A 22,883-nucleotide genomic window follows, 5' to 3' on the forward strand; every position below is an offset into this window, starting at 1 on the left:
GTCATCTGGTCCATAGTGGACCGTTTTTCCAAGATGGTGCACTTTGTGGCCCTACCCGGTCTTCCCTCAGCGCCACTACTGCCACAGCTTTTTGTCCAGCATATATTCCGGCTTCATGGCCTCCCGAATCATATCATCTCGGACTGAGGCACTCAATTCACGGCCCGCTACCGGCAGTTCCTGTGTAAAAAATTCTGTATCTCTCTGGATTTTACTACAGCATACCACCCTCAGGCCAATGGCCAGGCTGAAAGAACAAACCGAACCCTGAAACAGTTTCTTCGAAGCAACAATAACTTGCAACAAGACAACTGGGCCTCCCTGCTTCCATGGGCTGAATTTGCCCTGAACTCCCACATCTCCACCACTACCAAGTCCTCCCCTTTCCTCTTGTCTACGGTCGGCAGCCCCTCCCTCCGCTGCCTCTTCCCTTGACAGTTCCCTCTCCTGCAGCTCAATTATCGGCCAGGGAGTTACATCGTCTTTGGGAGCAGACGCAGTCGCTTATAGAAAAAGGAGGCCGCCATTCTTCCAAAGGATGATAATGCAGCAAAGAAAGAGGTGAGCATTAGTGGTCGCAGCCGTCTACGACCGACGGGCGTAACGATTATAGCCTTGATTGGCTACTGTTGGAAACAGGATGCTGGGCTTGATGGACCCTTGGTCTGACCCAGTATGGCATGTTCTTTTGTTCTTAGAGTAAGATTACATATTTTATTAAACAAAACACAGATGTTGCCATAAAAAGATATTTGATGTCCTGAATACTGAAAACAAACTGGAAGCTGCTCTTATGGAAATTGAGAGGCAGCATGAATACAAACCAAACCAAAGGTTACAATCATCTGTTACAGGGCAACTGCTGCTTAGTTTATTAAGCATTAAATTTTAATCAAACAACCTTACCACGTATACTAAAGAAAATCAATTAGACAACAGTGAAGATTATTATTTGGTAGTTTTTATCACAGAGGCGATCTCTAGATTCTAAAACGTGTTCCTCTGAATACCAGGACTGAACTGCATGTTTATATTCTCCATTGCTACCTGTCTACCCAGACTTGGGGAGTGGGGAGTGGGAAGCGGGGAAGGCTTTGTACCAGTTCTCAAAGTGAAAGTGCACATGTACTTTCTATTTGAAAACTGCTGCAGGTACAAAGTACATGTGGTCGTTTTCACCTGTGTTTTGTGTGGGGAGAATTTTGTTTTAAAAGCACGCACGCAGATCTGAAAATAATAATATACGTATGTGCTTTTCCTCCCCGACCTAAAACTGCCCCCCCACCCCCTCCGGGGGACCAACTTTTCACAATGCAGCTAAAAATACATGCATGCTTTAGCCATGCATGTATTTGCATGGCTAAAGCATGCCATGCAAATACATGCCATTTCAAACAATCTATGTACATGCCTTTGAAACTTGCATTCATAACCTTTAGTCATATGTGCTTGCAGAACATATTGTAAAAACATTTACTGATCTAACATCTGATTGATTATTTTATTTCTTTGTACCCTGATGTAGCTTTGCGCAGTTGTGGTGATTTTTTTCGAACACCGCTTCAGGAGGTCTTTTGGATCGAGAAGGTGTTATATAAATATTAAAAAGATAAAACACTGTGAAAAATGTATGTTAAATGTTCTTATTCTGACCTTTATTTTTACTTTTTTATGAAGCAATATCAACTGTAAAAGCCTGGTCCTTCATTACACATATTCATTTAGCATTCAGAATCAAAACAAAGAATGAATTTAATGAATTTTAACATTCTAAACTAAAAGCAGATAACACTAATAATCTACATTTCTACATGATATTTATTTGGCCTTTTCCCCCCAAACAGGATCCGCATGTACTTTATACTACTAATCCAAAAGCAAGTATACCTTTGAGGTGAATGTTATAGCAACTTTTTGGTATCTGCAAACTGCATTACAGCTTTGAAAGAGAGAAGGGAAGATATTTTAATACAATGGTATGATTTGAACAAACTGAAACAGAAGGAGGTAAGATGATATTATTTACCTGAGATCAAAGGGAGAAATATAAATGTGAACACCAGTTCATGAACCTTTGCCTTTAAATCCAGACTATACCGCCCCCCCTCCCCTATTTTTTTGATACGTTTCATAATTCTTGGGGGTTGTGAAGCACAGAGGCTTCCTGAACTCCCAATATGTTCTAAAATGCTGTTCAAATTTTTACCTGAAAAAGTCACTGCATGCTGCCAGGACACAACGGTGGCAAGGAATAATTTCATCTTTCACAATTATGTTGAAGTCAAAGAACATATTCTGATCTCGGAAATTCTGCAGCACATTTAAAATTTGCTGCCCATGACCTTCAGTCACCAGGGACATGGTATTTTTTGGAGGGCCAGAAAATCCATTGCACACGTCTCTATCTGAATCATGTTGATTGTCCATGCTGACTTAGTGTAACTGGAATAACAAAACATAATCACAAACTTGAAATAACCATGTTAACAATGTTACATATTCTTGAAAAGATCACTTGATATGTAGATAATGTGCATTAGTACTGAGTTTGATTAACAAAGTAGGATATAACTAAATGTGATGTAGCATCATGTAAATCCAGCTGATTTCAGCTGACTACCATAAGGACCACTACCATGCTAGGTTGTTTTTGCTATAGTAAGGGTTAATTCTACAGGGAAAGATCCCACAAATAACAGGGTGTCTATTACATACAAACCAAAACCCTGGCTATATTTGAGGTCTTCTAGGACAAGCAGGATGGTAGTCCTCACATGTGGGTGACATCATCCGATGGAGCCCAGCATGGAAAACCTATGTCAAAGTTTCTAGAAACTTTGACTGGCACACTGAGCTGCCACTATCTACGGGTTCATGCGGGGTCTCTCTTCAGTTCTTTCTAGAAACTTTGACATAAGTTTTCCATGCTGGGCTCCACTGAATGATGTCACTCACATGTGAGGACTAACATCCTGCCTGGGAGTCCCCAGCTCGGGTTGCGCTTCACTCGGCACAAGGGCCTCATGCTTGTAACTCTGAATCCACTCTGCGGGCCCAAACCGTCTTACCATGGACAGCCATGGAGGGTTCTCTTGCGCGATGTGAGCCAACACTGCCACTCCCAGCGCTGAGTCTGTCGACGTCTGCTGGTCCAGACAGTCATGGGCAGTGAAGGTGTGCAATGATGACCACGTGGCAGCCTTGTAGATGTCTATGAGCAGTATGTTGCATAGGTGAGCAACTTATGCAGCTACCGCTCGGATCTGATGGACCTTTACTCTGATTGGAAGAGAGTGGGAGCGCTTAGATAAGCAGAATTGGATACATTGTGAAATCCAGCTTGAGATGGTGCCTTTCACCACTGGCAGACCTGGAGCATTTGGGTTGAAGGAAACGAATAGCTGCGAAGCCCTGTGATCCTCCTGAGTCCTATGTTTATAGTAGGCAAGCACTCGTTTGTTTGCAAGGTTATGTGGTTTTGGGAAAAAGGAGGGAAGAGTAATGGTCTGATTGAGGTGGAACGTTGAGACCACCTTGGGTAAGAAAGAAGGATGAGTCCAAAGTGTCACTTTGTCATGGTGAAATTGTAGGTAGGGAGGGCAGTGGACCAGTGCTTGCAATTCGCTGACTCTTCTAGCCGTCATTAAAGCCACTAGGAAAACCACCTTCCAGGTCAAATACTTTATGTGAGAACTATCTATTGGTTTGAATGTTGGCAGCATGAGCTGTTCGAGAACCAGATTCAGGTTCCAGGGCACAGGAGGTTTCGTTACTGGGGGTCTGAGGTGTAGGAGACCTCTCATGAAGCAAGAGACCAATGAGTGTGACGAAATCGGTTGGCAATTGTGCAGGTGGTGATAGGTTGCTATTGCACTGACATGTACCCGCACTGAGGCTGTCGCCAGTCCCGACTGGTAGAGTTTGAGTAGGTAGTTCAGTTGAGTTTTGGGCAAAAAGGTGAATGGGTCTATCTGGTATTGCCGGCACAGGGTGGAATACCTTTTCCATTTCAGGTGATAGTTTCTCCTCGGGGAATGTTTATGCGAGGAGATGAGGACGTTTTGGACTTCGTACGAAACCCCCTGTTCTGTTAGTACTGTCCTCTCAATCTCCAGGCTGTAAGATGAAGCGAGGACTGCATCAGGTGTCAGAGAAATCCCCCTTCCTGTGAGAGGAGATCCATGTCGTGACCTAGGGGAATGGGTGGAGCTATCGGCAGTTGGACAAGGTAGGCATACCACGGTTGTCATGGCCAGGCTGGAGCTATCAGGATCAAGTTGGCAACATCTTCCATGCACTTCTGGACAGTGCGGGACAGCAGAGGAATGAAAGGGTAGGTATAGAAAAGACCCCCTGACCACGGGATGAGAAAGGCATCCTGTGCTGATCTCAGAGGGTGCGGAAACATGGAGCAGAACTCGCGCACCTTTCTGTTGTGCACTGTCGCAAATAGTGCCCCACTGGGAAACTATGTCATCAGCTACTCTCTGGTTCAACGACCACTCATGCGGGTAAAAATCCTACTCAGGCGGTCTGTGCACATGTTTGCTAGCCCTGGGAGATAAATGGCTTGTAACCTGATTAAGTGGTTATCGCTTCCTTGCAGAGCTTCCAAGAACCTGACCCTCCTTCCTTGTTGATGTAAAACATGGCCACCATATTGCCTGTGTGAACCATGACATTCTTCCCTCAAACCTGATCCACGAAGGTAATCAGGGTGTTTCGGATCGCTCGAAGCTCCAAGAGGTTTATCTGTTGAGCCCTCTCCAACAGCGAACAAAGCCCTACGTCTGCAGATGGCCCATGTGGGCTCCTCATCTTATGCGTGAAGCATCCGTGGTTAGGATGACTTCATGGGGCGGCAGTCGGAATAACGCACCCGTCATGAGTGACCATGGGTGCAGCCACCAAGCTATTTCCTTGCACGTACACCGGGTAAGGTAGACTTTGTCTGACAATGGTTGCTGATATTGGGTCCACTGAGCCTTTAGCCCCCATTGTATGCAATGCATATGTGGTCTGGTGTGTGGAACACGTAGATCACCGCTGCCATCTGGCCTAGGAGTGTGAGGATATGATGGGCTGAAGCGCTCCGGGTGGACAGCAACCACCTGGCTAGATTGCATAAGGCATCTGCTCAGTTGATTTGGCAGGAACGCCCTTTTAGACAGTGTGTAGATTCTTGCTCCTATAAACTGTAGGATTTGTGTTGGCTGGAGACTGGACGTTTCATAATTTATCACAAGTCCTAGTCCCTGAAGGCAGTCTATTGATTCCCTCAGATGCTGCTCCAGTATTGAGGTGCCCAAGGCTACGAACAACCAATCATCTTGGTATGGGAAGAGCTGAATCCTCTTTCAAAAGACGTGGACCACCACCACTGCCAGACATTTGTTGAAGGCCCTGGGGGCAGACGACAGGCTAAAGGGGAGCACCTTGTATTGGTAGTGCCACCAACTGGACTGGAAGCATAGGTACCGCCATGAGGAGTGATGCATGGGAATGTGGGAATAGGCGTCCTTGAGATCCAGGAAGCACATCCAGTCCTTGGGCTGAAGGAAAGGTAGGATCGTCTTCAAGGGTGTCAGCTTGAATTTCTCCTTGAGGAGGAATCTGTTCAGCTCTCAGAGATCCAAGACAGGGCAAAGGCCTCCCAACTTGTTGGGTATGAGGAAACACGGGGAATAGAATCTCTTTCCCCGCTGACGTGGAGGAATCACCTGGATGGCTTGCTGAGTGAGAAGCGTAGACAGCTCCTCCCGGAGGATCTGCAATGTTGAGAGGCTCTTGGGGGAGACCGCCATCCAGGGAAGCGGGGGGTGGGGGGGGTGGTGCTTGAAATTTAGCCAGTATCCATCGTGAGTGATGTCCAATACCCATCGATCGGAAGAGATCGCAGACCAGGTGTTGAAAAACTGTGCTATTCTGCCCCCACTGGTGTTGATGGTGGTAGCCCTGCATGTTTTAAAATCTCTGTGGGGGTTTCAGCACGGGGGTGGACGGTTGGCGCTGCTGTCACACTGGCTTCTGGGTCTGCCTCTTTGTTGAGGTTGCTGGGGGGAGGGGGCTGGCGTGGCAGATGGAAAGCTGGCCCCCTGTACGGCGGGTAGAGACGGAACGGGCGTTGCTAGAAGCCGGGTTTACGGTAGTAGCACTTCGTGCTTGTAGAAGGATCTAAATGGAGAAGCCAGTGATAGGACTGTTACATTCTGCTCCTTCAACAATAAGACTGTTTCCCGCAGCTTGTCCCCGAACAGGTTGTCTCCTTTGCAGCAGAGGTCCGCCAGCTTCTCCTGTACATCCTTTCTAATTGCACTGGCTCTCAGCCAGGCAAAATGATGAGCTGCTATGGCTGAAGCAGACACTCTTGACGAAATTTCAAAGGATTCATAGATGGTATGGAGGAGGTGACATGACCCTTCCTCCATGTCCAGTAACTGTTGCGGGCATCCTGCTGGTGACGCATCATCGCCGAAGAAGGGTTTCAGTGACTGGAGGCACTCATAGAGATACTGGGTGATGTAAAATTGGTGGTGTTGAATTTTAGCACCCAGCATGGCGGATTGGAAGAACCATTTACCGAAATCATCCAGGTAGTGGTTATCCTTTCCGGGTGGTGCATTTGAGTGTAGCCTCATCTTCTTAGTGCGCTTCATGGCAGATTCTATGATGATGGAGGCATGTGGTAGTTGAGGAGTGGTATAGTATGGGGACTGCCTCATCTGGAACTTTAAGTCTGTCTTTCTGGAAGTCTGTAAAGTAGAGAATGGTACTGCAGGTCTTTTCTAGCACAGTGTCCAGGATGCCATGTGAGGGGAGAGCCATTGGTTCGAATGGTACCTCAAATATCTTTAGTATGCCCATGACCTCCGTTCTTGGGTCTGGGATCTTATTGGTCTCAATATTGAGTCTCGCTCCCACCTTTTCAATGAACTTTGAATAGGAGAGGTCCTCTGGTGGGGAGGAGGGTTCAGGTGGCTCCTCAGGCGAGTCAGACGGCATCGTCGTGGATGACCCCGGTGATGAGGGTGGAGAGTCCTGTGAAGGCAAACTCGGTTGGGGAGAGAACCAGGGAGAAGGGGAATGGGGAACATACTCTTTTCGCTGGTTTTCCCTTAGCAGGTTGTGCTTCATCCTCAGGAGGGCCTTTCCCAGACGATGGACTAACTGGAGGTGGTGTTTGGTCACTGGGCTCCAAGGATGCAAAAAGCTCGAAGAGAACAGCTGAGATATGGGAGATGGCCTGCTCCACTAGGGCTTTCCTGTTGGGGGCTGGAGAGAGCTGTGGCTTCGTATGTTTTCCTCTCTTCTTGGAGGGGGGGTTAGCAGCCCCCCAAAGGACCTGGGATGGCGGCAAGCAGAATGTCGGAGTCTGGACCCTGAGGCCAGTTTGCCAGTGGGGGTACCACCTGCCGCAGGCGGGACCGCTCCCACCAATGGCTCTTGCAGTTGAGATCTCCTCTTCTGCTTGGATACGGAGGAGATGTCTGAGTACACCTGCATTGATGAAGAAGAGGAAGCTTCGGAGTCAGGGTATTCCGACAAAGAAACAACATCCAGTGTATCCTTCCTCTACGAGTCAAGCTGATGCTTGTGTGCAACTGGCTTCGCTGAGGACTTATGGCACAATGCGACCTATTCCTGAGCCCGATTCTGCTGGGGTTGCGACAGTGCGTCATGGGGCCGCACACTGCATCGTGCATTGGGGCTCGAAGCAGTGTGTCGTGTTTCAGTGCACCAATTGCCCGATGCGTGTGTAGGGCAATCCTGAATCAGCGTCCTGGGCTGGTCAACGCGCTTGGGCTTTTGCGTTGGTTTTGCTTGTTTTGGCGTCATGTCGGGCAGACGGCGGTCTTGCTCTCGTCCCTTCGACGCATGGGCCAGGCTTCTGTGCCGTGGTGGTTGCCCCAAAGGGCCAGGCTCTGGGGCCGTGGGCATCTTGGTTCTTTTGGTGCTCTTAACTTGAGGCCCAAGAGAGGAGGCCCTCTTCCTTTTTTCGGGACATTCTGTGCTGGGCCCGATTGAGGAATGGGACTCCGATGGAGCATAAGAGCCCCCGTAGATGTCTCTGAGCCGTGCCATCTTCTCTGCACGTTGTCGCTGGGACCAGGGGGACATGCGACCACAGTCATGGCCGGACAACTGGTCGTGGTCTGGGCCCAGGCAGATATAGCAGTACTTGTGGCCACTGGCAGTACCTGAAGCCAGGTGGTCTCGGCCCCATGATAGCACTATGAAGTGCTCTGGTATTCCCTTTCTTTTTTTTTTTAAAGACTGAGGAGGAAAAAGCTCCGCATGCGATTGGCAGTGTGGATAAAGAAGACTGAGGAAACAGAGGGCGCTAATCTGCACGGGAAGACGCACGCAGCCACGCACAGCAAAGCTCTGTAACAGCTAGATAAAGCTCTGCCTTGAGGCCGCCCAGAGGACGTCCCAGACAGCATGGCTAATTCAGCCCTGCTATTGATGGAAAAAAAAATGAGAGCATGTGAGCATTAGTACATTTAAATGAGTGACTGGTAGGGAATAAAAAGACAACATGATTTAAAATTGGGACTGTTTTAATGCATTTCAGCATAAGAATTAACCATTTGGCACTAAATGAAAGTGAACAATTGAAGTAAATTTGCTTCATTAGGGATCTGCATTTAAACAGTATGTTAAGCAATCTTTTCTCATCACAACCATAAAAGGAATATTATTTAAAGGAAATAAAGGAGATCTGATATCACTACATATAGATAGATACCTGTAGCATATCCAAGGACTTGACCCTTTTCTTTCAAAAGAAAGGAAGTTCTAGTTACCAAAAATGTTGTTAATGGATGGTACCCATACTCTCGAGGCCATAGTATTATTGTTTATTTTAATATGTATGTACTATGTAACCCACCCCGAACTTTGGAGCACACAGGATAAAAATGATTTTAAATAAATAAATTCTTACAGTATGAGCCAAGAAGCCCGAGAATAAGGTACTGCGCAGCATAGCTCGAAGTGACTGAGTCACACGGAACAGGGACATCAGAGACTGTGGATGGGGGCTGGGGTCCAAAGCTTCGGAGGGAATCAAGAGTTGCTGGATTTAAAGCTATGGGATAGGCTTCCTCTGTAAGCACAGTGGAACTGTGAATGGATTGTAAACTAAAGGACTACTGGCTTGTGCTTAGAACATCAAGCTGTACCTGAGACAAGGGCATCTAACAGATATTGAGTTATAACTTTTATGTTTAAAGCCTTTGTTCTATGTTGTTTTGCTTAAAACAAAAAAGTGTTAGCCTGCAGGATTAAAATCACTTCTTTTCCAAAAAGCTTTCATTTTTCCCCAACCCTTGACAGGGGAGATACTCTGACAGGAACATTTCAACTCTGCAGACCTTTTGAGTCGGTGAAGTTAAAATAATTCTTTAAGTGCTTAGCCAAAGGTTACACAGTTAAATTATTACAGAAATCAATTCAAACAAATTGACTACCTTTGTATATGTTTGATTTCATTCTTTGTTCTGACAGTAAAACCTATGTAGTTCTGTTCACTTGAAAACCCCACATCACTACTGATATTGCAAAATAGAAGACGATTGTGTTTCAAACCCTAGCATGTCATGTATTGTGAGAATGCAAGCAAAATGGGTACAGCACTTATTTTGCACAGTAGCACTTAAAGTAACGAAGCTGACGTCATTGTTGAGAATTCTAACTTCTCTCTCAAGGTGTCTGAAACTAAGCTTACAAATTCTGTGATAATGATCCTAGCGTTATACAAAATGCAATGGCAAAATGGAAAAATGGAATAACAAGATATTATAATAACAACTGAAGTACATTTACTTTTAGAGGAATCTGAAAAGTTACTGAGAACCATCTCAAGACTACTTCTTGCAGATGGAGGTCCAAGTAACTGGTCTAGAAAAAAAAGCCCAATAAGCCCCCATGCAAGAACAGATCCACAGAGTGGGAAGAATGGGAAATGTTTTTCAGAGTAGATTTCCCTGATGAAACAGGTAACTGTATAGATGTAATCAATCATACTATAGAGAGCAAAAGCAGGTTTGCTTACCGTAAATCGTGTTTTCGTAGATAGCAGGATGAATTAGCCATGCTGTCATGGGAACTGTCTATCAGGGCCCAGAAGGTGGAGCTTCTAAGTAGAATTCAGAGCTCTGTAACTCAAGTTACAGATGTTCCACAAGGCTCATCCTTGTCATCAGTACTGTTAATATATATCTACTCCCACTGTGCCAAATTCTCTCAGCATTAAGCGTCCAATTTAAAATCTATGCGGACGATATTCAGTTATTTGTCCCATACAAATCTACCTGGGCAGAAACCCTAGCTTTAATTCAAATCTATACTAAAACAATTGAACAATGGCTTGTTCATAGCAGACTCAAATTAAATACAAAAAACCCCGAGCTCCTGTTCCTAAGTGAGGTTGAAGACCCCAGTAACGCCCCACCTTCTTATATCAACATAGGAAATGAGAACATAAAAATAAAGTAGTTCAAAATTTAGGAATGCTACTTGATACAGATTTGTCTTTAGTTCAACACATTGCAAATACTGTTAAAAATTATTTTTTTAAATTACATTTGCTTAAACGACTACGACCTCTATTATTTTTCAAGGATTTTCAGACAGTACTTCAATCTCTGATCTTTTCCGGACTAGACTATTGCAATGGTCTTTACTTAGTATTACTTAGATTGTAGTATTACTCTACAATCAAGCCACTGCAACTAATTCAAAATTCAGTAGCCCGAATGCTCACTGGTACTTCAATGAAAGAACACATTTCTCCCGTTTTACACAAACTACATTGGTTACCAATCAAATTCAGAATCAAATATAAAATATTATCTTTAATACATGCTCTGTTAAATAATCAAGACAACATCTGACTCTGTACATCTTTGTGTTTTTACAAACCAACAAGACAATTAAGATCCACCAACATGAACTTTTTAGAGGTTCCTTCAATTCGGTTAGCTAGACTACATATAACAAGACAGAGGGCTTTTTCAGTAGCGGGTCCCATTTTATGGAACTCGCTACCAAATGCCTTAAGACAAATATCATACCATAAAGAATTAAAAAAATTGTTAAAAACACATCTTTTTATAGAGGCATTTGGATCTACAGGCCAATAGGTCATTTATCCATACCAGATTGGAGCAGGCATCTCACATTATAAATTCTTCTAGGTTTTTCGTACTCTTCGCTTTCTCTCTGTACTTGAGTTAAGTAAACTACATTAGTTTTTTTTTTCTAGTTTAAAAAGAACCAGTAAGTTTAGCATAGGGATTTGAAACGAATTGTATTTCTCTCCAACTTTATTATTTTTTGTTTCTTTTATTTTATTTTTGCCCGATTTTTTAGATTTTTTTTTGTTCTAACAAAGATTGGAATTAATCAGTGCATTTTATTTTTGTAATTCATTTTTATTTTTATCTTTTCAGTTACTATTATTTTATTGTTGGCTATGTAAACTGCTTTGATCAATTATATAATTGCAAAAACAGTATAGAAATAATTTAAATAAATAAATAAACTGAGACTCTCTCTCTCTTTTTTATGTTTTTTACAGTTTTGAGCTGTTTTTCAGTGAGTTTGTGTCATCGTGGGGTCCATTGGTTTTTAACCTCTTAGTCATCTTAGCCAGGTTTCTTGGCATTTTGTTGTTTTATTTCACTGATGTTCCTGGAGCTATGATGTCCTCGGTGCCTGCAGGTCAACATTGGTTGCTGCCATTGAGTTTGTTTTGTCCCTTTTATTTTGTGCTGACATGTCCACGTCTGATTTTAAGCCTTGCCCACGATACTCGAGGACTATGTCATCATGAATCCCCATGAACAATGTGTCTTCTGCCTGGGCACATTGCATGATGTCTGGGATTGCAACAAGTGTGCCAAGATGACCCCTAAGGGATATAAGATATGACTTCAGATGATGGAATGTCTCTTTTGGATTGGAGAAGACTGGACCATCAACTTGGGCATTGGAGGCATTAGCGAAGCCGTCAGTTCTGTCAATGACTGCCAGGGACGCCGGAGATGGACCATCGTCTGCCTCTCCTATTTCAAAGACATCAAGTTCATTGTCTTTGACCTCGGTACTGAGGAAGATTAATCTGAGCATCAAGGGGAACCGATGAAGCATCAGCACTGGTCCCCATCAATGCACAGGGCTGGTTGTGGATATACACCAGCTTAGGATGTGATGCCCTCGAAGCATCCCCATGATGAGGAGTGTCAATCTTCCAGCGATGCTTGAGGTTTGCGACAGTCTATGCTGGCTCTGATGCCCGTCATCAATCCTCCTCTTAGTTCTGAAGAGGATGTGGTCACAACTCCTGGACCCCAGTCAGTATTGGCATTGGCTATCTTTGAGGAGGAATTGTAGAGATGCGTACAGATGGCTGAGGCGAAGGCAGTGCAGATTCTGGGTGTCGTGGCACCAATGATCCCAGAACCGGCACCATCCCTCATCAAGCCTTGTTGGAATCCCTGCACATGCTCCTCAGTGCCTTATCAACACAGCCACTATCAGTTCCCAGGGCAGCACAGATGCCCTTTGGGACATTGGTGGCACCACTGACCAATCCAGTGCTGGTTCATGGTTCCTCAATGGAGAAAGCTCGTCTGGAACCGCACCGGCACCGGGGCCTAGGCCCCTTTGGCCAGCAGAGCTCGTATCCATATTGCTGGCCAGAGGCAGTGAGGACGAGGGCGTCTATGACCCCTGGGGGGATGATGCCTCTGATGATGCATCGGAGGGTCTTCCCTCAGAACTGTATCCTTCTAACGACAGAAGTAAGTCTCCTCTGGAAGACCTCTCCTTTGCGGGATATGTCAAGGAGATGGTGGAGGCCATCCTGTTTCAGTTGCAAATGGAAGAGGATACCTGGCAGAAAATACTGAACATTTCTCCAGTTTGTGGAGACTCCCAAGGAGATTGTGGCAGTCCCAGTGCACAAGATTCTTGTGGAGTTACTGCTGAGGATGTGAGAACACCCCTATCTCAGTTCCTCCTGTTAACAGGAAGGCAGAAGTGGTTTATCTTGTCCAAAAGGCTTTCGGAATTGATAAGTGTCAGCTACTGCACCAGTCTATGGTAATTTAATCTGCTCTCAAGAAGGCCAAACACACTCGGACCCATTCCTCTGTACTCCTGGGGAAGGATCAGAGGACCATGAACGCTCTTGGGAGGAAGATGTTTCAAGGTGCCATGCTCATTGCCTCCATAGCAGCCTATCAGTTCTTTGCCCATCCACTACCACCGCTGAGGGAGTAGGGCTCCGGTGGCAGTGCAGTGCGGCCAGCTCACCTCCACCCAAGCCCTAGAGAGTAGAGAGATGTGGCTCACCCCCACCTGAGCCCCAGCAGCAGACAGATGCAGCTCACCTCCACCCTAGCCACAACAGAAGAAAGAGGCCAGTGGGAAACAGCGGGAAGGGGCGCTCCCCCCCCCCCAACAGACACAGGCGCCAGCAGGCCAGAACCCACCCACCAAACGCCTCTTTGCCTGTCCACCATCACCGATGAGGGACTAGAGCTCCAGTGGCAGCACAGCACTGCCAGCTCCCCTCCACCCAAGCTCCCGACAGCGGAGAGAAGTGGCTTGCCCCCACCCAAGCCTCAGCGGCGGACAGATGTGGCTCACCTCCACCCGAGCCGTGACAGAAGAAATAAGCCAGCGGGAAAGGGCACTCCCTCCTCCCACAGGTGAAGGAAGGCAGACACTGGCACCAGCTGAGCAGAACCTGCCCACGTCCACCCCTTTGCCCGTCCACCACCACCGTTGAAGAAGTAGGGCTCTGGCGGTAGCGCAGCGTGGCTGGCTCACCTCCACCCGAGCCCCTAACAGCTGAGAGATGCGGCTCGCCCCCACCCGAGCCCCGGCGGTGGACAGACATGGCTCATCTCCACCTGAGCTGCAACAGACGAATGAAGCAGTGGGAAACAGAGGGAAGTGGTGCTCCCTTCCCCCACAGGTGAGGGAAGGCAGACACCGGCGCCAGCCACCCAGAACCCGCCCACGACCGACCATTTGCCCACCCACCACTGCTGAAGGAATAAGGCCCTGGCAGCAACACTGGAGGCACCTGCTCCGGTGGGCGTGACAAAGGAGCCTGCTCCTTTGTGCGGGCCTGAAGTAGGGCCAGTAGAGACTTTTCTCTTTTGCTCTTTGGCCCTGACTACACAAGGAAAATGGAGCAGGAACACCTCATCATAACTAAGACAGAACAAGGGTTACATGGAAACTTTAGGAGATCCACAAAAACCAAACAGCAAACAAACACCAACCTAACCCATCCTACGAGAAACAACTCCTCAGCAGCTCACTTCCATCTAATGTTCACTCTGCTGCTTCTGAATGTGCAGTTTATCTAAAAAAAAAATCCCACTAATAAATGATTTACTTGAAGATTTAAAGCTGACCATCTTCTGCATTGCTGAAAACTGGCTGAAATGATAATGTACTCTTAAATCAAATTGAGCATTAGTAAAAAAGAACTCAAACTTATCCTATACAAAGTTGATATTAACCTTCCCTATGAAGTGGCAATACTTGAATTGCCACAAATAAACATCGGTATGGTCTATTGCCCCCCCGGAATTCTTCAAAACTCTGTTCACCTCTAATTAAAGTATTCACGAAAGTGTTTCCATCACCCGAATCCACCCTCGTAGTAGGTGACTTTAATCTTCATGTTGACTGTACAAACAAATCCTCTGCATGTGAGACCTTCTTAGAAACAATGGAAGCAATGGGATGGTCACAATTCATAGCTAAACCTACATATAAAGCAGGACATTCTAGATTTTATATTTGCCAGTCACAACAGTTGTAGGATAAATACCTCCCATACTATTCTGTCATGGTCTGATCACCAATTAATAAAAGCAAACATAAGCATCCTCAACACAACAATAACAAACACAAACAACTAAACTTTTACCTGCAGAAAAAAGATAGAGCCAGACCTATTCGCTGATTCGATAAAAAATAGACTAAGTGATTTTAATTTTGCTAATGCCTCCACATCATTTGATGGATGGGATATCACGGTTAATGAAATAGCAGACAACCTAAGCCCAATCCAAACTAAAACAATCCAGCCTGAACAATGCTCCTCCAAACATAAGAAACCTTGGTACAATGAAGAACTAAAATTCTCTAAACAATTATTGAGAAGTCTGAGAAACTTTGGTAGAAAAGCCAGACTTCAGAATCACTTGAAAAATACAAATCACTACTTTCTTGATATTGGATTTCAATCAATAAAGCAAAGAAAGAACACTACGCTAAACAGATCCGCAGAATAATTTTTAATTCTAAATTACTCTTCGAAGTTGTTAAACACCTAATCAAGGATCCATCCTCCTTTACTTCGAGCTACAACTGCTTCTCTAAAAATGACTGTAATGAATATGCCAATCATTTGCTAGAAAAAAATAACCAGACTAAAAACTCAATTACCTGCCTGCCCGCCCACCAACCAGAGAACAAGAATAAAAAAACATTAACTAGCTAAATGGCACGGTCTCTAAACTACAAATCACGCCAATTGTTTTAAAATAAAACCTGCAAATCACACTCTTACCCCATTCCAGCTAGCTCCTTACAACAAATACATAGCACTGTCATTCCAACAATCACATCCTTTATCAATCAATCTCTCTTGGAAGGTCTAGTCCCAGACAGGGCGAAACAAGCAGTGATAAAACGTATCCTAAAAATTAGGAAAATTATTGACCCATATCTAACTTGCCCTTTTTATCTAAAATTCTTGAAAAAGCTGTTTTATTACAACTAGAAGACTATCTTGATGACCATCACATTCTACACCCAAACCAATTCAGATTTAGAAAAAAATTGCTCGACCAAGACCTTACTCATTTCCTTAATGGATTCCATATTACAGAGATTTAACAATGATGAATCTTATTTCCTGGTACTAATTGACCTAACAGCAGCCTCTGACATGGTCGACCAAAATCTTCTATGCCATCAGCTGAGAAAACTCGGAATTGACAGTGATGTATTAAAGTGTTTCACCACATCAAAAAGGCCATTCCAATTCAAACTGGGCAACCATATGTCTGACACTTTCCTGATCGACGCAGATGTCTCCCAGGGTTCAACACTATCCACAACTCTATTCAATATCTATATGCTTCCCCTATGTAAATTGCTATCTGATCTAGGAATCACCTTCAACCTTTAAACGATGACATTCAGTTCTATATACCATGCAACTTCTCCGTTGAAAATACAATACTGACTCTTGTAACACACATGAAGGCTATACAACATGAACAATTCAAACTCAAACTAACTCTAAACACAAGAAAAAATGAAATAATTTGGTTAAGAAACCCACCTACAGTGACTCCACAGACTCTAGACTTGGGCAACCTCAATATTACACCCTCAGCGATAAAAACCTAAGACTGGAAAAACAAGTAAATAAATTAATCAAATCAGGCTATGCTAAACTGCGTGTACTCCATAGACAGAAACCATTGCTGACTCATGCAGACTTCCGCATGGTCCTGCAAACCCTAATTTTTTCCAACCTAGACTACTGCAACTCACTTCTTCAAGGAGTACCTGTCTTCTAAAAAATCTACAACTATTATAAAATGCCGCAGCTAGACTCTTAACAGGATCCAGGAAATTCAATCACAATAACTGATAGCACCTCATTGGCTACCTGTGCAATCCCAAATCCATTACAAGGGCCTAACATTAACACATACCGCCCTCCACTCTAACAACACTGGTCTGGTTGGGGTAGCATTACAACTATACAACCCTCAAAGTTCATTAAGATCTCAAAACAAAGGATTACTAGCTGTGCCATCATTACAGAATACACATAAAATATAAGAGACCATGTGTTCTCCATTGCAGGCTCAAGACTATGGAACTCTCTGCCTGAGACCCTACGACTGACTCTAGAAACAAACAAATGCAAATGGGACCTAAAAACATAGTTATTTCAAAATGTCTATAACCCAACTTAAACATTTCTGATCTCAATACTTACCCCTACATGGGTAAATTCATTAAGAACCTAACTAGTGAACTCAATACCACAGAACTTTTTAATCCTCAATATCACATTACTTTCCAACCCCTCCCAAAGAAATAAACCTGAAACTGAAACCTTTTCCTTTTCCACCACCCTTATATCCCATTGGTACATTGAGTTAAAAATGCTAGCTCATCCCTGCATATCTTCTCACCCCTGATAACACTAGTCAATGCATCTGCCCCTGAGAACTTTACTCATCGTATGTGTCTATCTTTAAACTGTATGTTATATGAACACATTAAGTGATTGTATTTGTCAATTCATATTATGTATGTCATGATGTTAACCACTGTGATCTTCATTTGTAACGACAGTATATAAAATGGTTAAATAAATAAATAAATAAATACATGAGCCGGTATAAGCGGGACATTCTGAAGAAAGTACAAGGGGGTGGCCGAGCAGCTGCCTGAGTAGCAGCAGGACGCCCTTGCTGGTGCGGAAGGGCCTGGGGTGTGGAAAACATAGGGTCCGAACGACCTACGATGTTTTCAAAATGGCATTGAGAGTTTCTGCAGCTGGAATCGGTGCCTGCAGCCTCATATAGCTGCGAGCATCTGATCTCCAATAGGAAGTGCAGGGCAGACTCGCTGACGTGCCATCTGAATCTTTTCAGAAACAGAGTGAAGGACGACATGGCTCAAATGAATGAATACCATGCAACAACTTCAGCAGCTCTCCATCGGCAACTAGGACCCGCCCTCCTCTGCTTTATCTTTGAGGCTAAGGAAAAACTATCTTCCAACGCCTTGACCCCGTCAGCAACAACAGGCTCCTTGCAGCCATCTCAGGCAGCAGAGGGCCCCAAAGCCCCAACACGCATCCCAGTCAACTTCCAGGATGGAGCTTTGTCTGGATCGTACAGAACATAACCATGTCCACTGTATCCAAGACGAATCTCCTGGTTGGGTAGAGGTTACGATTCTACGTGAAATAGTGGCCCCTTGTAACCTCTGACTAGTGGGTTCTATCCATCACTGGGGGGGGGGGTACAAATTAAACCTTTGGAGTACCCCTTCAAATTGCCCCCCCAGAGTCCCTATCAGGGATGGGTAGCACAATAGGAAACGCTTATCGCGGAGCTCTCCTCCCTCTTAATGACCAGAGTGGTCATGCCCTTTCCACCAGGGGAAAGATGGCAGGCATTATCCTCCTGGTACTTCCTGATTCCAAAGAAAACAGGAGGACTCTGTTCCATCCTAGACCTAAGGACCTTAAACAAGTTTCTCCAGAAGGAAAATTCAAGACGGTTTCCCTGGGCATCTTATCCCCTTGTTGCAAAAAGGGAACTGGCTATGTTCCCTCGAACTAAAGGACGCATACACCCACATCAAGATCTTCCATGGTCAGCAGATGTATCTCTGATTTGTGGTGGGAAATTAGCACTTCTAGTACCGTGTTTTGCTGTTTGGGCTAGCGTCAGATTCACGTATCTTCATAAAATGACTTGCTATGGTGGTGGTGCACCTACACAGGCTGGGAGTCCATGCTTGCCTGTACATGGATGATTGACTGGTCAAGAGTACCTCTTAGGCAGAGGCTGTGAACTCCATATGCTTGACCATCCGTGTGCTGGTGTCACTAATTTTTGTCATCAACTACTCAAATCCCATCTCAGCCCATCACCACATTGGACTTTATTGAAGCCATGCTAGACACAGCTCAGGCCATGGCCTTCCTGCTGCTTCCGTCACCTTGATGTCCATTGCGGCAGAGATTCAAGTGAGCCAGCAAGTCTCAGCCTGGCACATGTTGAGGTTGTTGGGCATATGGCTGTAACAAATACAAACCAACAACCAAATGGCAATGTGCTTTGTCAACAAGCAGGGAGGTATAGGCTTGTACTTACTGTGTCGGGAAGCAGTCCAGATTTGGTCATGGGCCCTCTCCCAGGGGATGGTGCTCAAGGCCACATATCTGTCCAGAAAGGGGAACATGACAGAGGACAGAGTCGTTCCTTCCGACGCCATAAATGGTTTCTGGACCAAGGGGTGGCAAATTGGATGTTCCACCTGTGGGGAAGCCTGAAAGTGGATCTTTTTGCTGTGCCACGGAACAGGAAGGTTCCTTAATTCTGTTCCGTGTATAGGTCACACAGCAAGCCACTGTCGGATGCCTTCACTAGCCATTGGGGTGATGGCCTCCTGTATGTGTATCTTCCAACTCCACTGGTGACGAAGACTTTGTTGAAGCTTAACGAGGACAAAGGAACTATGATCTTCATTGCCCCTTATTGGTTGAAACAGTTTTGGTTTCCATTCTTTTGGAAGATGTCCATCAGGAAACCAATCAAACTGGGGACTTCCCTGGATCTCATCACTCAGGATTGCGGCTTGTTGTGGCATCACAACCTCCAGGACGTGTTGATCACTGCCTGAATGTTGAGAAGCTGACCTTACAACTGTTCGATTATCTCAGAAGGTGTGTCTTGGGTCCTGGTGGCTTCCAGAAAGCCTTCCACTAGAAAGTCCTCTGCACTGAATTGAAGGTTTTCAAAGTGGTGTGAGCAAGAGATCCAAGATGCCTTCTTCTGCTCCACACAAAAGCAGCTTGATTATCTTCTACACCTTTTGGAGACTGGTCTGAAGACCAATTCTATTAAGGTTCACCTGAATGCGATTGGCGCATATCACCATAGAGTAGAAGGTAAACCCATCACTATACAGCTTATAGTTGTATGGTTTATGTGAGGTCTGATTCAGTTGAAGCCTCCCCTACAGCCTCCTGCAGTGTCCTGGGACCTCAACTTGGTTTTAGCCAGCTTATAAAAACTCCCTTTGAGCCATTGGGCTCCTGTACCTGACTTGGAAGGTCATATTTTTGGTGGCAGTCACTTCAGATCACAGAGTCAATGAGCTCCAGACTTTAGTGATTTATCCACCATATTTGAAGTTTTTCCTCGATAGGGTGGTCTTACACATGCACCCGAAGTTCCTACCTAAGGTGGTGTTGGACTTCCATCTTAACCAGTCCATTGTCCTGCCAACATTTTTTTCCAGGCCCTATTTGCACCAAGATGAATGAGCTCTGCATAGTTTAGACTGCAAAAGAGCTTAGCCTTCTATCTGGAGCAGACAGAAGCCCACAGATAGTCCACCCAACTTTTTGTTTCTTTTGATCAGAACAGGTTGGGGATCGCCGTTGTCAAGCAGACTGCATCTCCTGCTGTAATACCCAGGTGGGATTGCAACTTGGGGGCCATGCCAAGGCTCACCTGTTAGAGTTACGGCAGCATCGGTGGCCCACTTGTGAGCAGTTCCCATGGAGGAGATCTACAGAGCTGTGTTATGAAGTTCTCTTCACACATTCACATCGCATTACTGTCTGGATAGGGTTGGCTGATGCAACAGTAGGTTTGGCATGTCTGCCCTTCACAACCTATTTGAGGTATAGAACCCATATCTGCTCCCTTCTAGGGCCCGTTCTTTCTCTTTAGGCTGCCTTTCCCTTGTTATCAACAAAACTGGTTGTTGTTGCCCCCCCCCCCCTTTTATGTTGTGGGGGGCAACCTGTACCTAGAGATTCACCCATGTGTGAGGACTGCCATCCTGTTTGCCATGGAGAAAGCAGAGTTGCTTACCTAATTAATTTAAAATCTTGTTTTCCACAGTCTTCTATAAAATTATATTCAGTGTGAATCACATAAAACAACACACATAATACATTTAAATAACACATACTATGTAAAACACTTAAAACAATAAACATATCAGATCAATATCAAACAACATATCATGCCAATGCCATATTGTTTACATCATCCATAAGCCTCTTGGAAGAGCATTGTCTTGAAATCTTTCCTGAACTTTTTAATGTTGGATTCTTGCCTTAAATCCATTGGTAAGGCATTCCATAAAGTGGGAACTACATGGGAGAATGTCCTATTTCTACGAAACCCACCTGCCACCTGGTGAAGTTGGATTTCACTTTGTGGGTATTACTCAATTAAATGTTGTTCCTCAATTCAATATTATAAGACTGAGGAGACCCAGCGTGGATGCATGGAATAATGGCATGCTGGGCATACCCAGAGAGGTTTAAAGTTTTCTGTGCCAGGCTCCATCTGATGATGGCATCCTGCTATCTTCGGAGAACACCTATTACAGGTAAGCAACTCTGCTTATTTGGCTATGCTGATTATGTTAGATAATCTTGTCTTGAACTAAGTTTGAACTAACTGGAAGTCTCACATTTATGTGTGCATGCATATGTGTGAATATAAATATAAATATGTTTAATTTGCATTCTCAATAATAGAAATAAAGGGAGACATGCAATATTAGCATTATTCAAATTTGGATGAAAACTGTTTCATTTCATTTGACAAATAACCATATTACCAGTAAACAGATCTGCAACCAATTCATCCCTTTGTCTCTTATCTTTTTTTGCCATCCCCTAAACTTAGGAGTCATATTATGGGTTTCCAGAACTGCAATGTTGGCCTTCAAAAGAGGGGTCATCACCCACAGCCGTAAAACACAACTACTATTCCCTGTAAAGAGAAAAACAAAAGAAAACATACTAAATTGAAAAATATATATTTGGATCAAAAAAGCACAAAGACAGAAATAAGACCAAAAAAGGACGGGCCAAAAAAAATCATAAAACAGCAGGATTTTTTTTCTGCTGTTATTTACTATTGGAACTTTTTTTCCCTGGCATGAGCCCCTGGGAATTGACAGGGGTGAGTGGCTGAAGGAGCAAAATAGATTCTCTTGTCTGTTTCAGCCTCATTCCTCCACTCCATTGCCTTGCAAGGGACAGCAAGGGAGGTGCTGGATTAAGAAAGAGTATCCTGCTCTGATCTGACCCCACCCAGCCTTACTCCCTCCCCTGTACCTTGCAGTCTGCCTAGAAGAGGAGGGCTGAAGCAGGAAGCAGGGAGCTGTTCTCTGCTGTGAGATTCAGGGCACTGGTCAGTAGGGTTGGGTTAGGAGCCACAGCCCACTGCTTCCTAATTCCCCTCCTATCATTTAATCCCTGCACAGTATTGCCTTTTGTCTGGGGTCAGGAGGGGAGGTGCTGGAGTGGATACAGCAGGATCTTGCAGCTCTCTGCGCTCCCGAGACTCAGGATTCAGCTGCCAGCAAGGGGGGGGAGGGGAAGAAAGAAGACTGAAAGGGGAAATAAGTGAGAAGGGAGTGAATTGGTGCAGAAGGAGAGAGAGAAAGAAAAAAGTACCTGTGATGCCTGTCTTTCAAACCCCCTCCCCATTGCTTTTATCCTTACCCTCTTGTGTGTTTTCTCTCCTCCACACTGATGCTTTTCTCCTACTCTCCCCAAGTGTTTTTTACAAGACATGACAGCAGCAAAGAAAGCACCAACTCATAAGAGCACAGCTCACATGCCTTCTGTCAGTGGGCGACAACTCAGAACCAACATCAGGACATATTTCTTCGCAGAGAGGGTAGTGGATGCTTGGGTTGCCCTTCCGGAAGAGGCGGTGAGGACGATATCAGTGAATAATTTCAAAAGGGCAGGGGATAAACACTGTGGATCCCTAAAGGCTAAAGGTGGAAATTAAGAAAAGGATGGACGGGGTAACCTGCATGGAGCAGGATAACAGAAGGCCCAGGGATTACTACCCTTAAACAATTAGCCTCGATGCTTTCACCACAACTGCAACATTGTTCTTAGCTTTGATGGTGGGATGAGGAAAACAGGGGAATTGGATTCCTGGCCCTGACTTTTACAATCCGGGGTACTAATACACAGACAATAGGGAAAAAAGAACAGGACTGCTTCTATGGCCAAGTCCAAAAGCAAAGCACATTCAAGC

The 22,883-nt window shown here is 44.8% G+C and overlaps 1 protein-coding gene across 1 annotated transcript in view; it reads right to left on the reverse strand.

The window, feature by feature from the left end:
• KBTBD3 (kelch repeat and BTB domain containing 3) overlaps window positions 1-22,883 on the reverse strand; it is a 36,815-nt gene that overhangs the window by 10,849 nt on the left and 3,083 nt on the right. Inside the window, exons 2-3 of the mRNA XM_029602438.1 lie at window positions 21,442-21,596; window positions 2,207-2,442 (exon numbers count right to left, since the gene is read on the reverse strand). Coding sequence (XP_029458298.1) covers window positions 2,207-2,427 — 221 coding nt within the window. The 5' untranslated portion in view covers window positions 2,428-2,442; window positions 21,442-21,596. The remainder of the gene's footprint in view (window positions 1-2,206; window positions 2,443-21,441; window positions 21,597-22,883) is intronic.

The sequence above is a fragment of the Rhinatrema bivittatum genome, chromosome 5, assembly GCF_901001135.1.
Source record: "Rhinatrema bivittatum chromosome 5, aRhiBiv1.1, whole genome shotgun sequence".
Lineage (NCBI taxonomy): Eukaryota > Metazoa > Chordata > Amphibia > Gymnophiona > Rhinatrematidae > Rhinatrema > Rhinatrema bivittatum.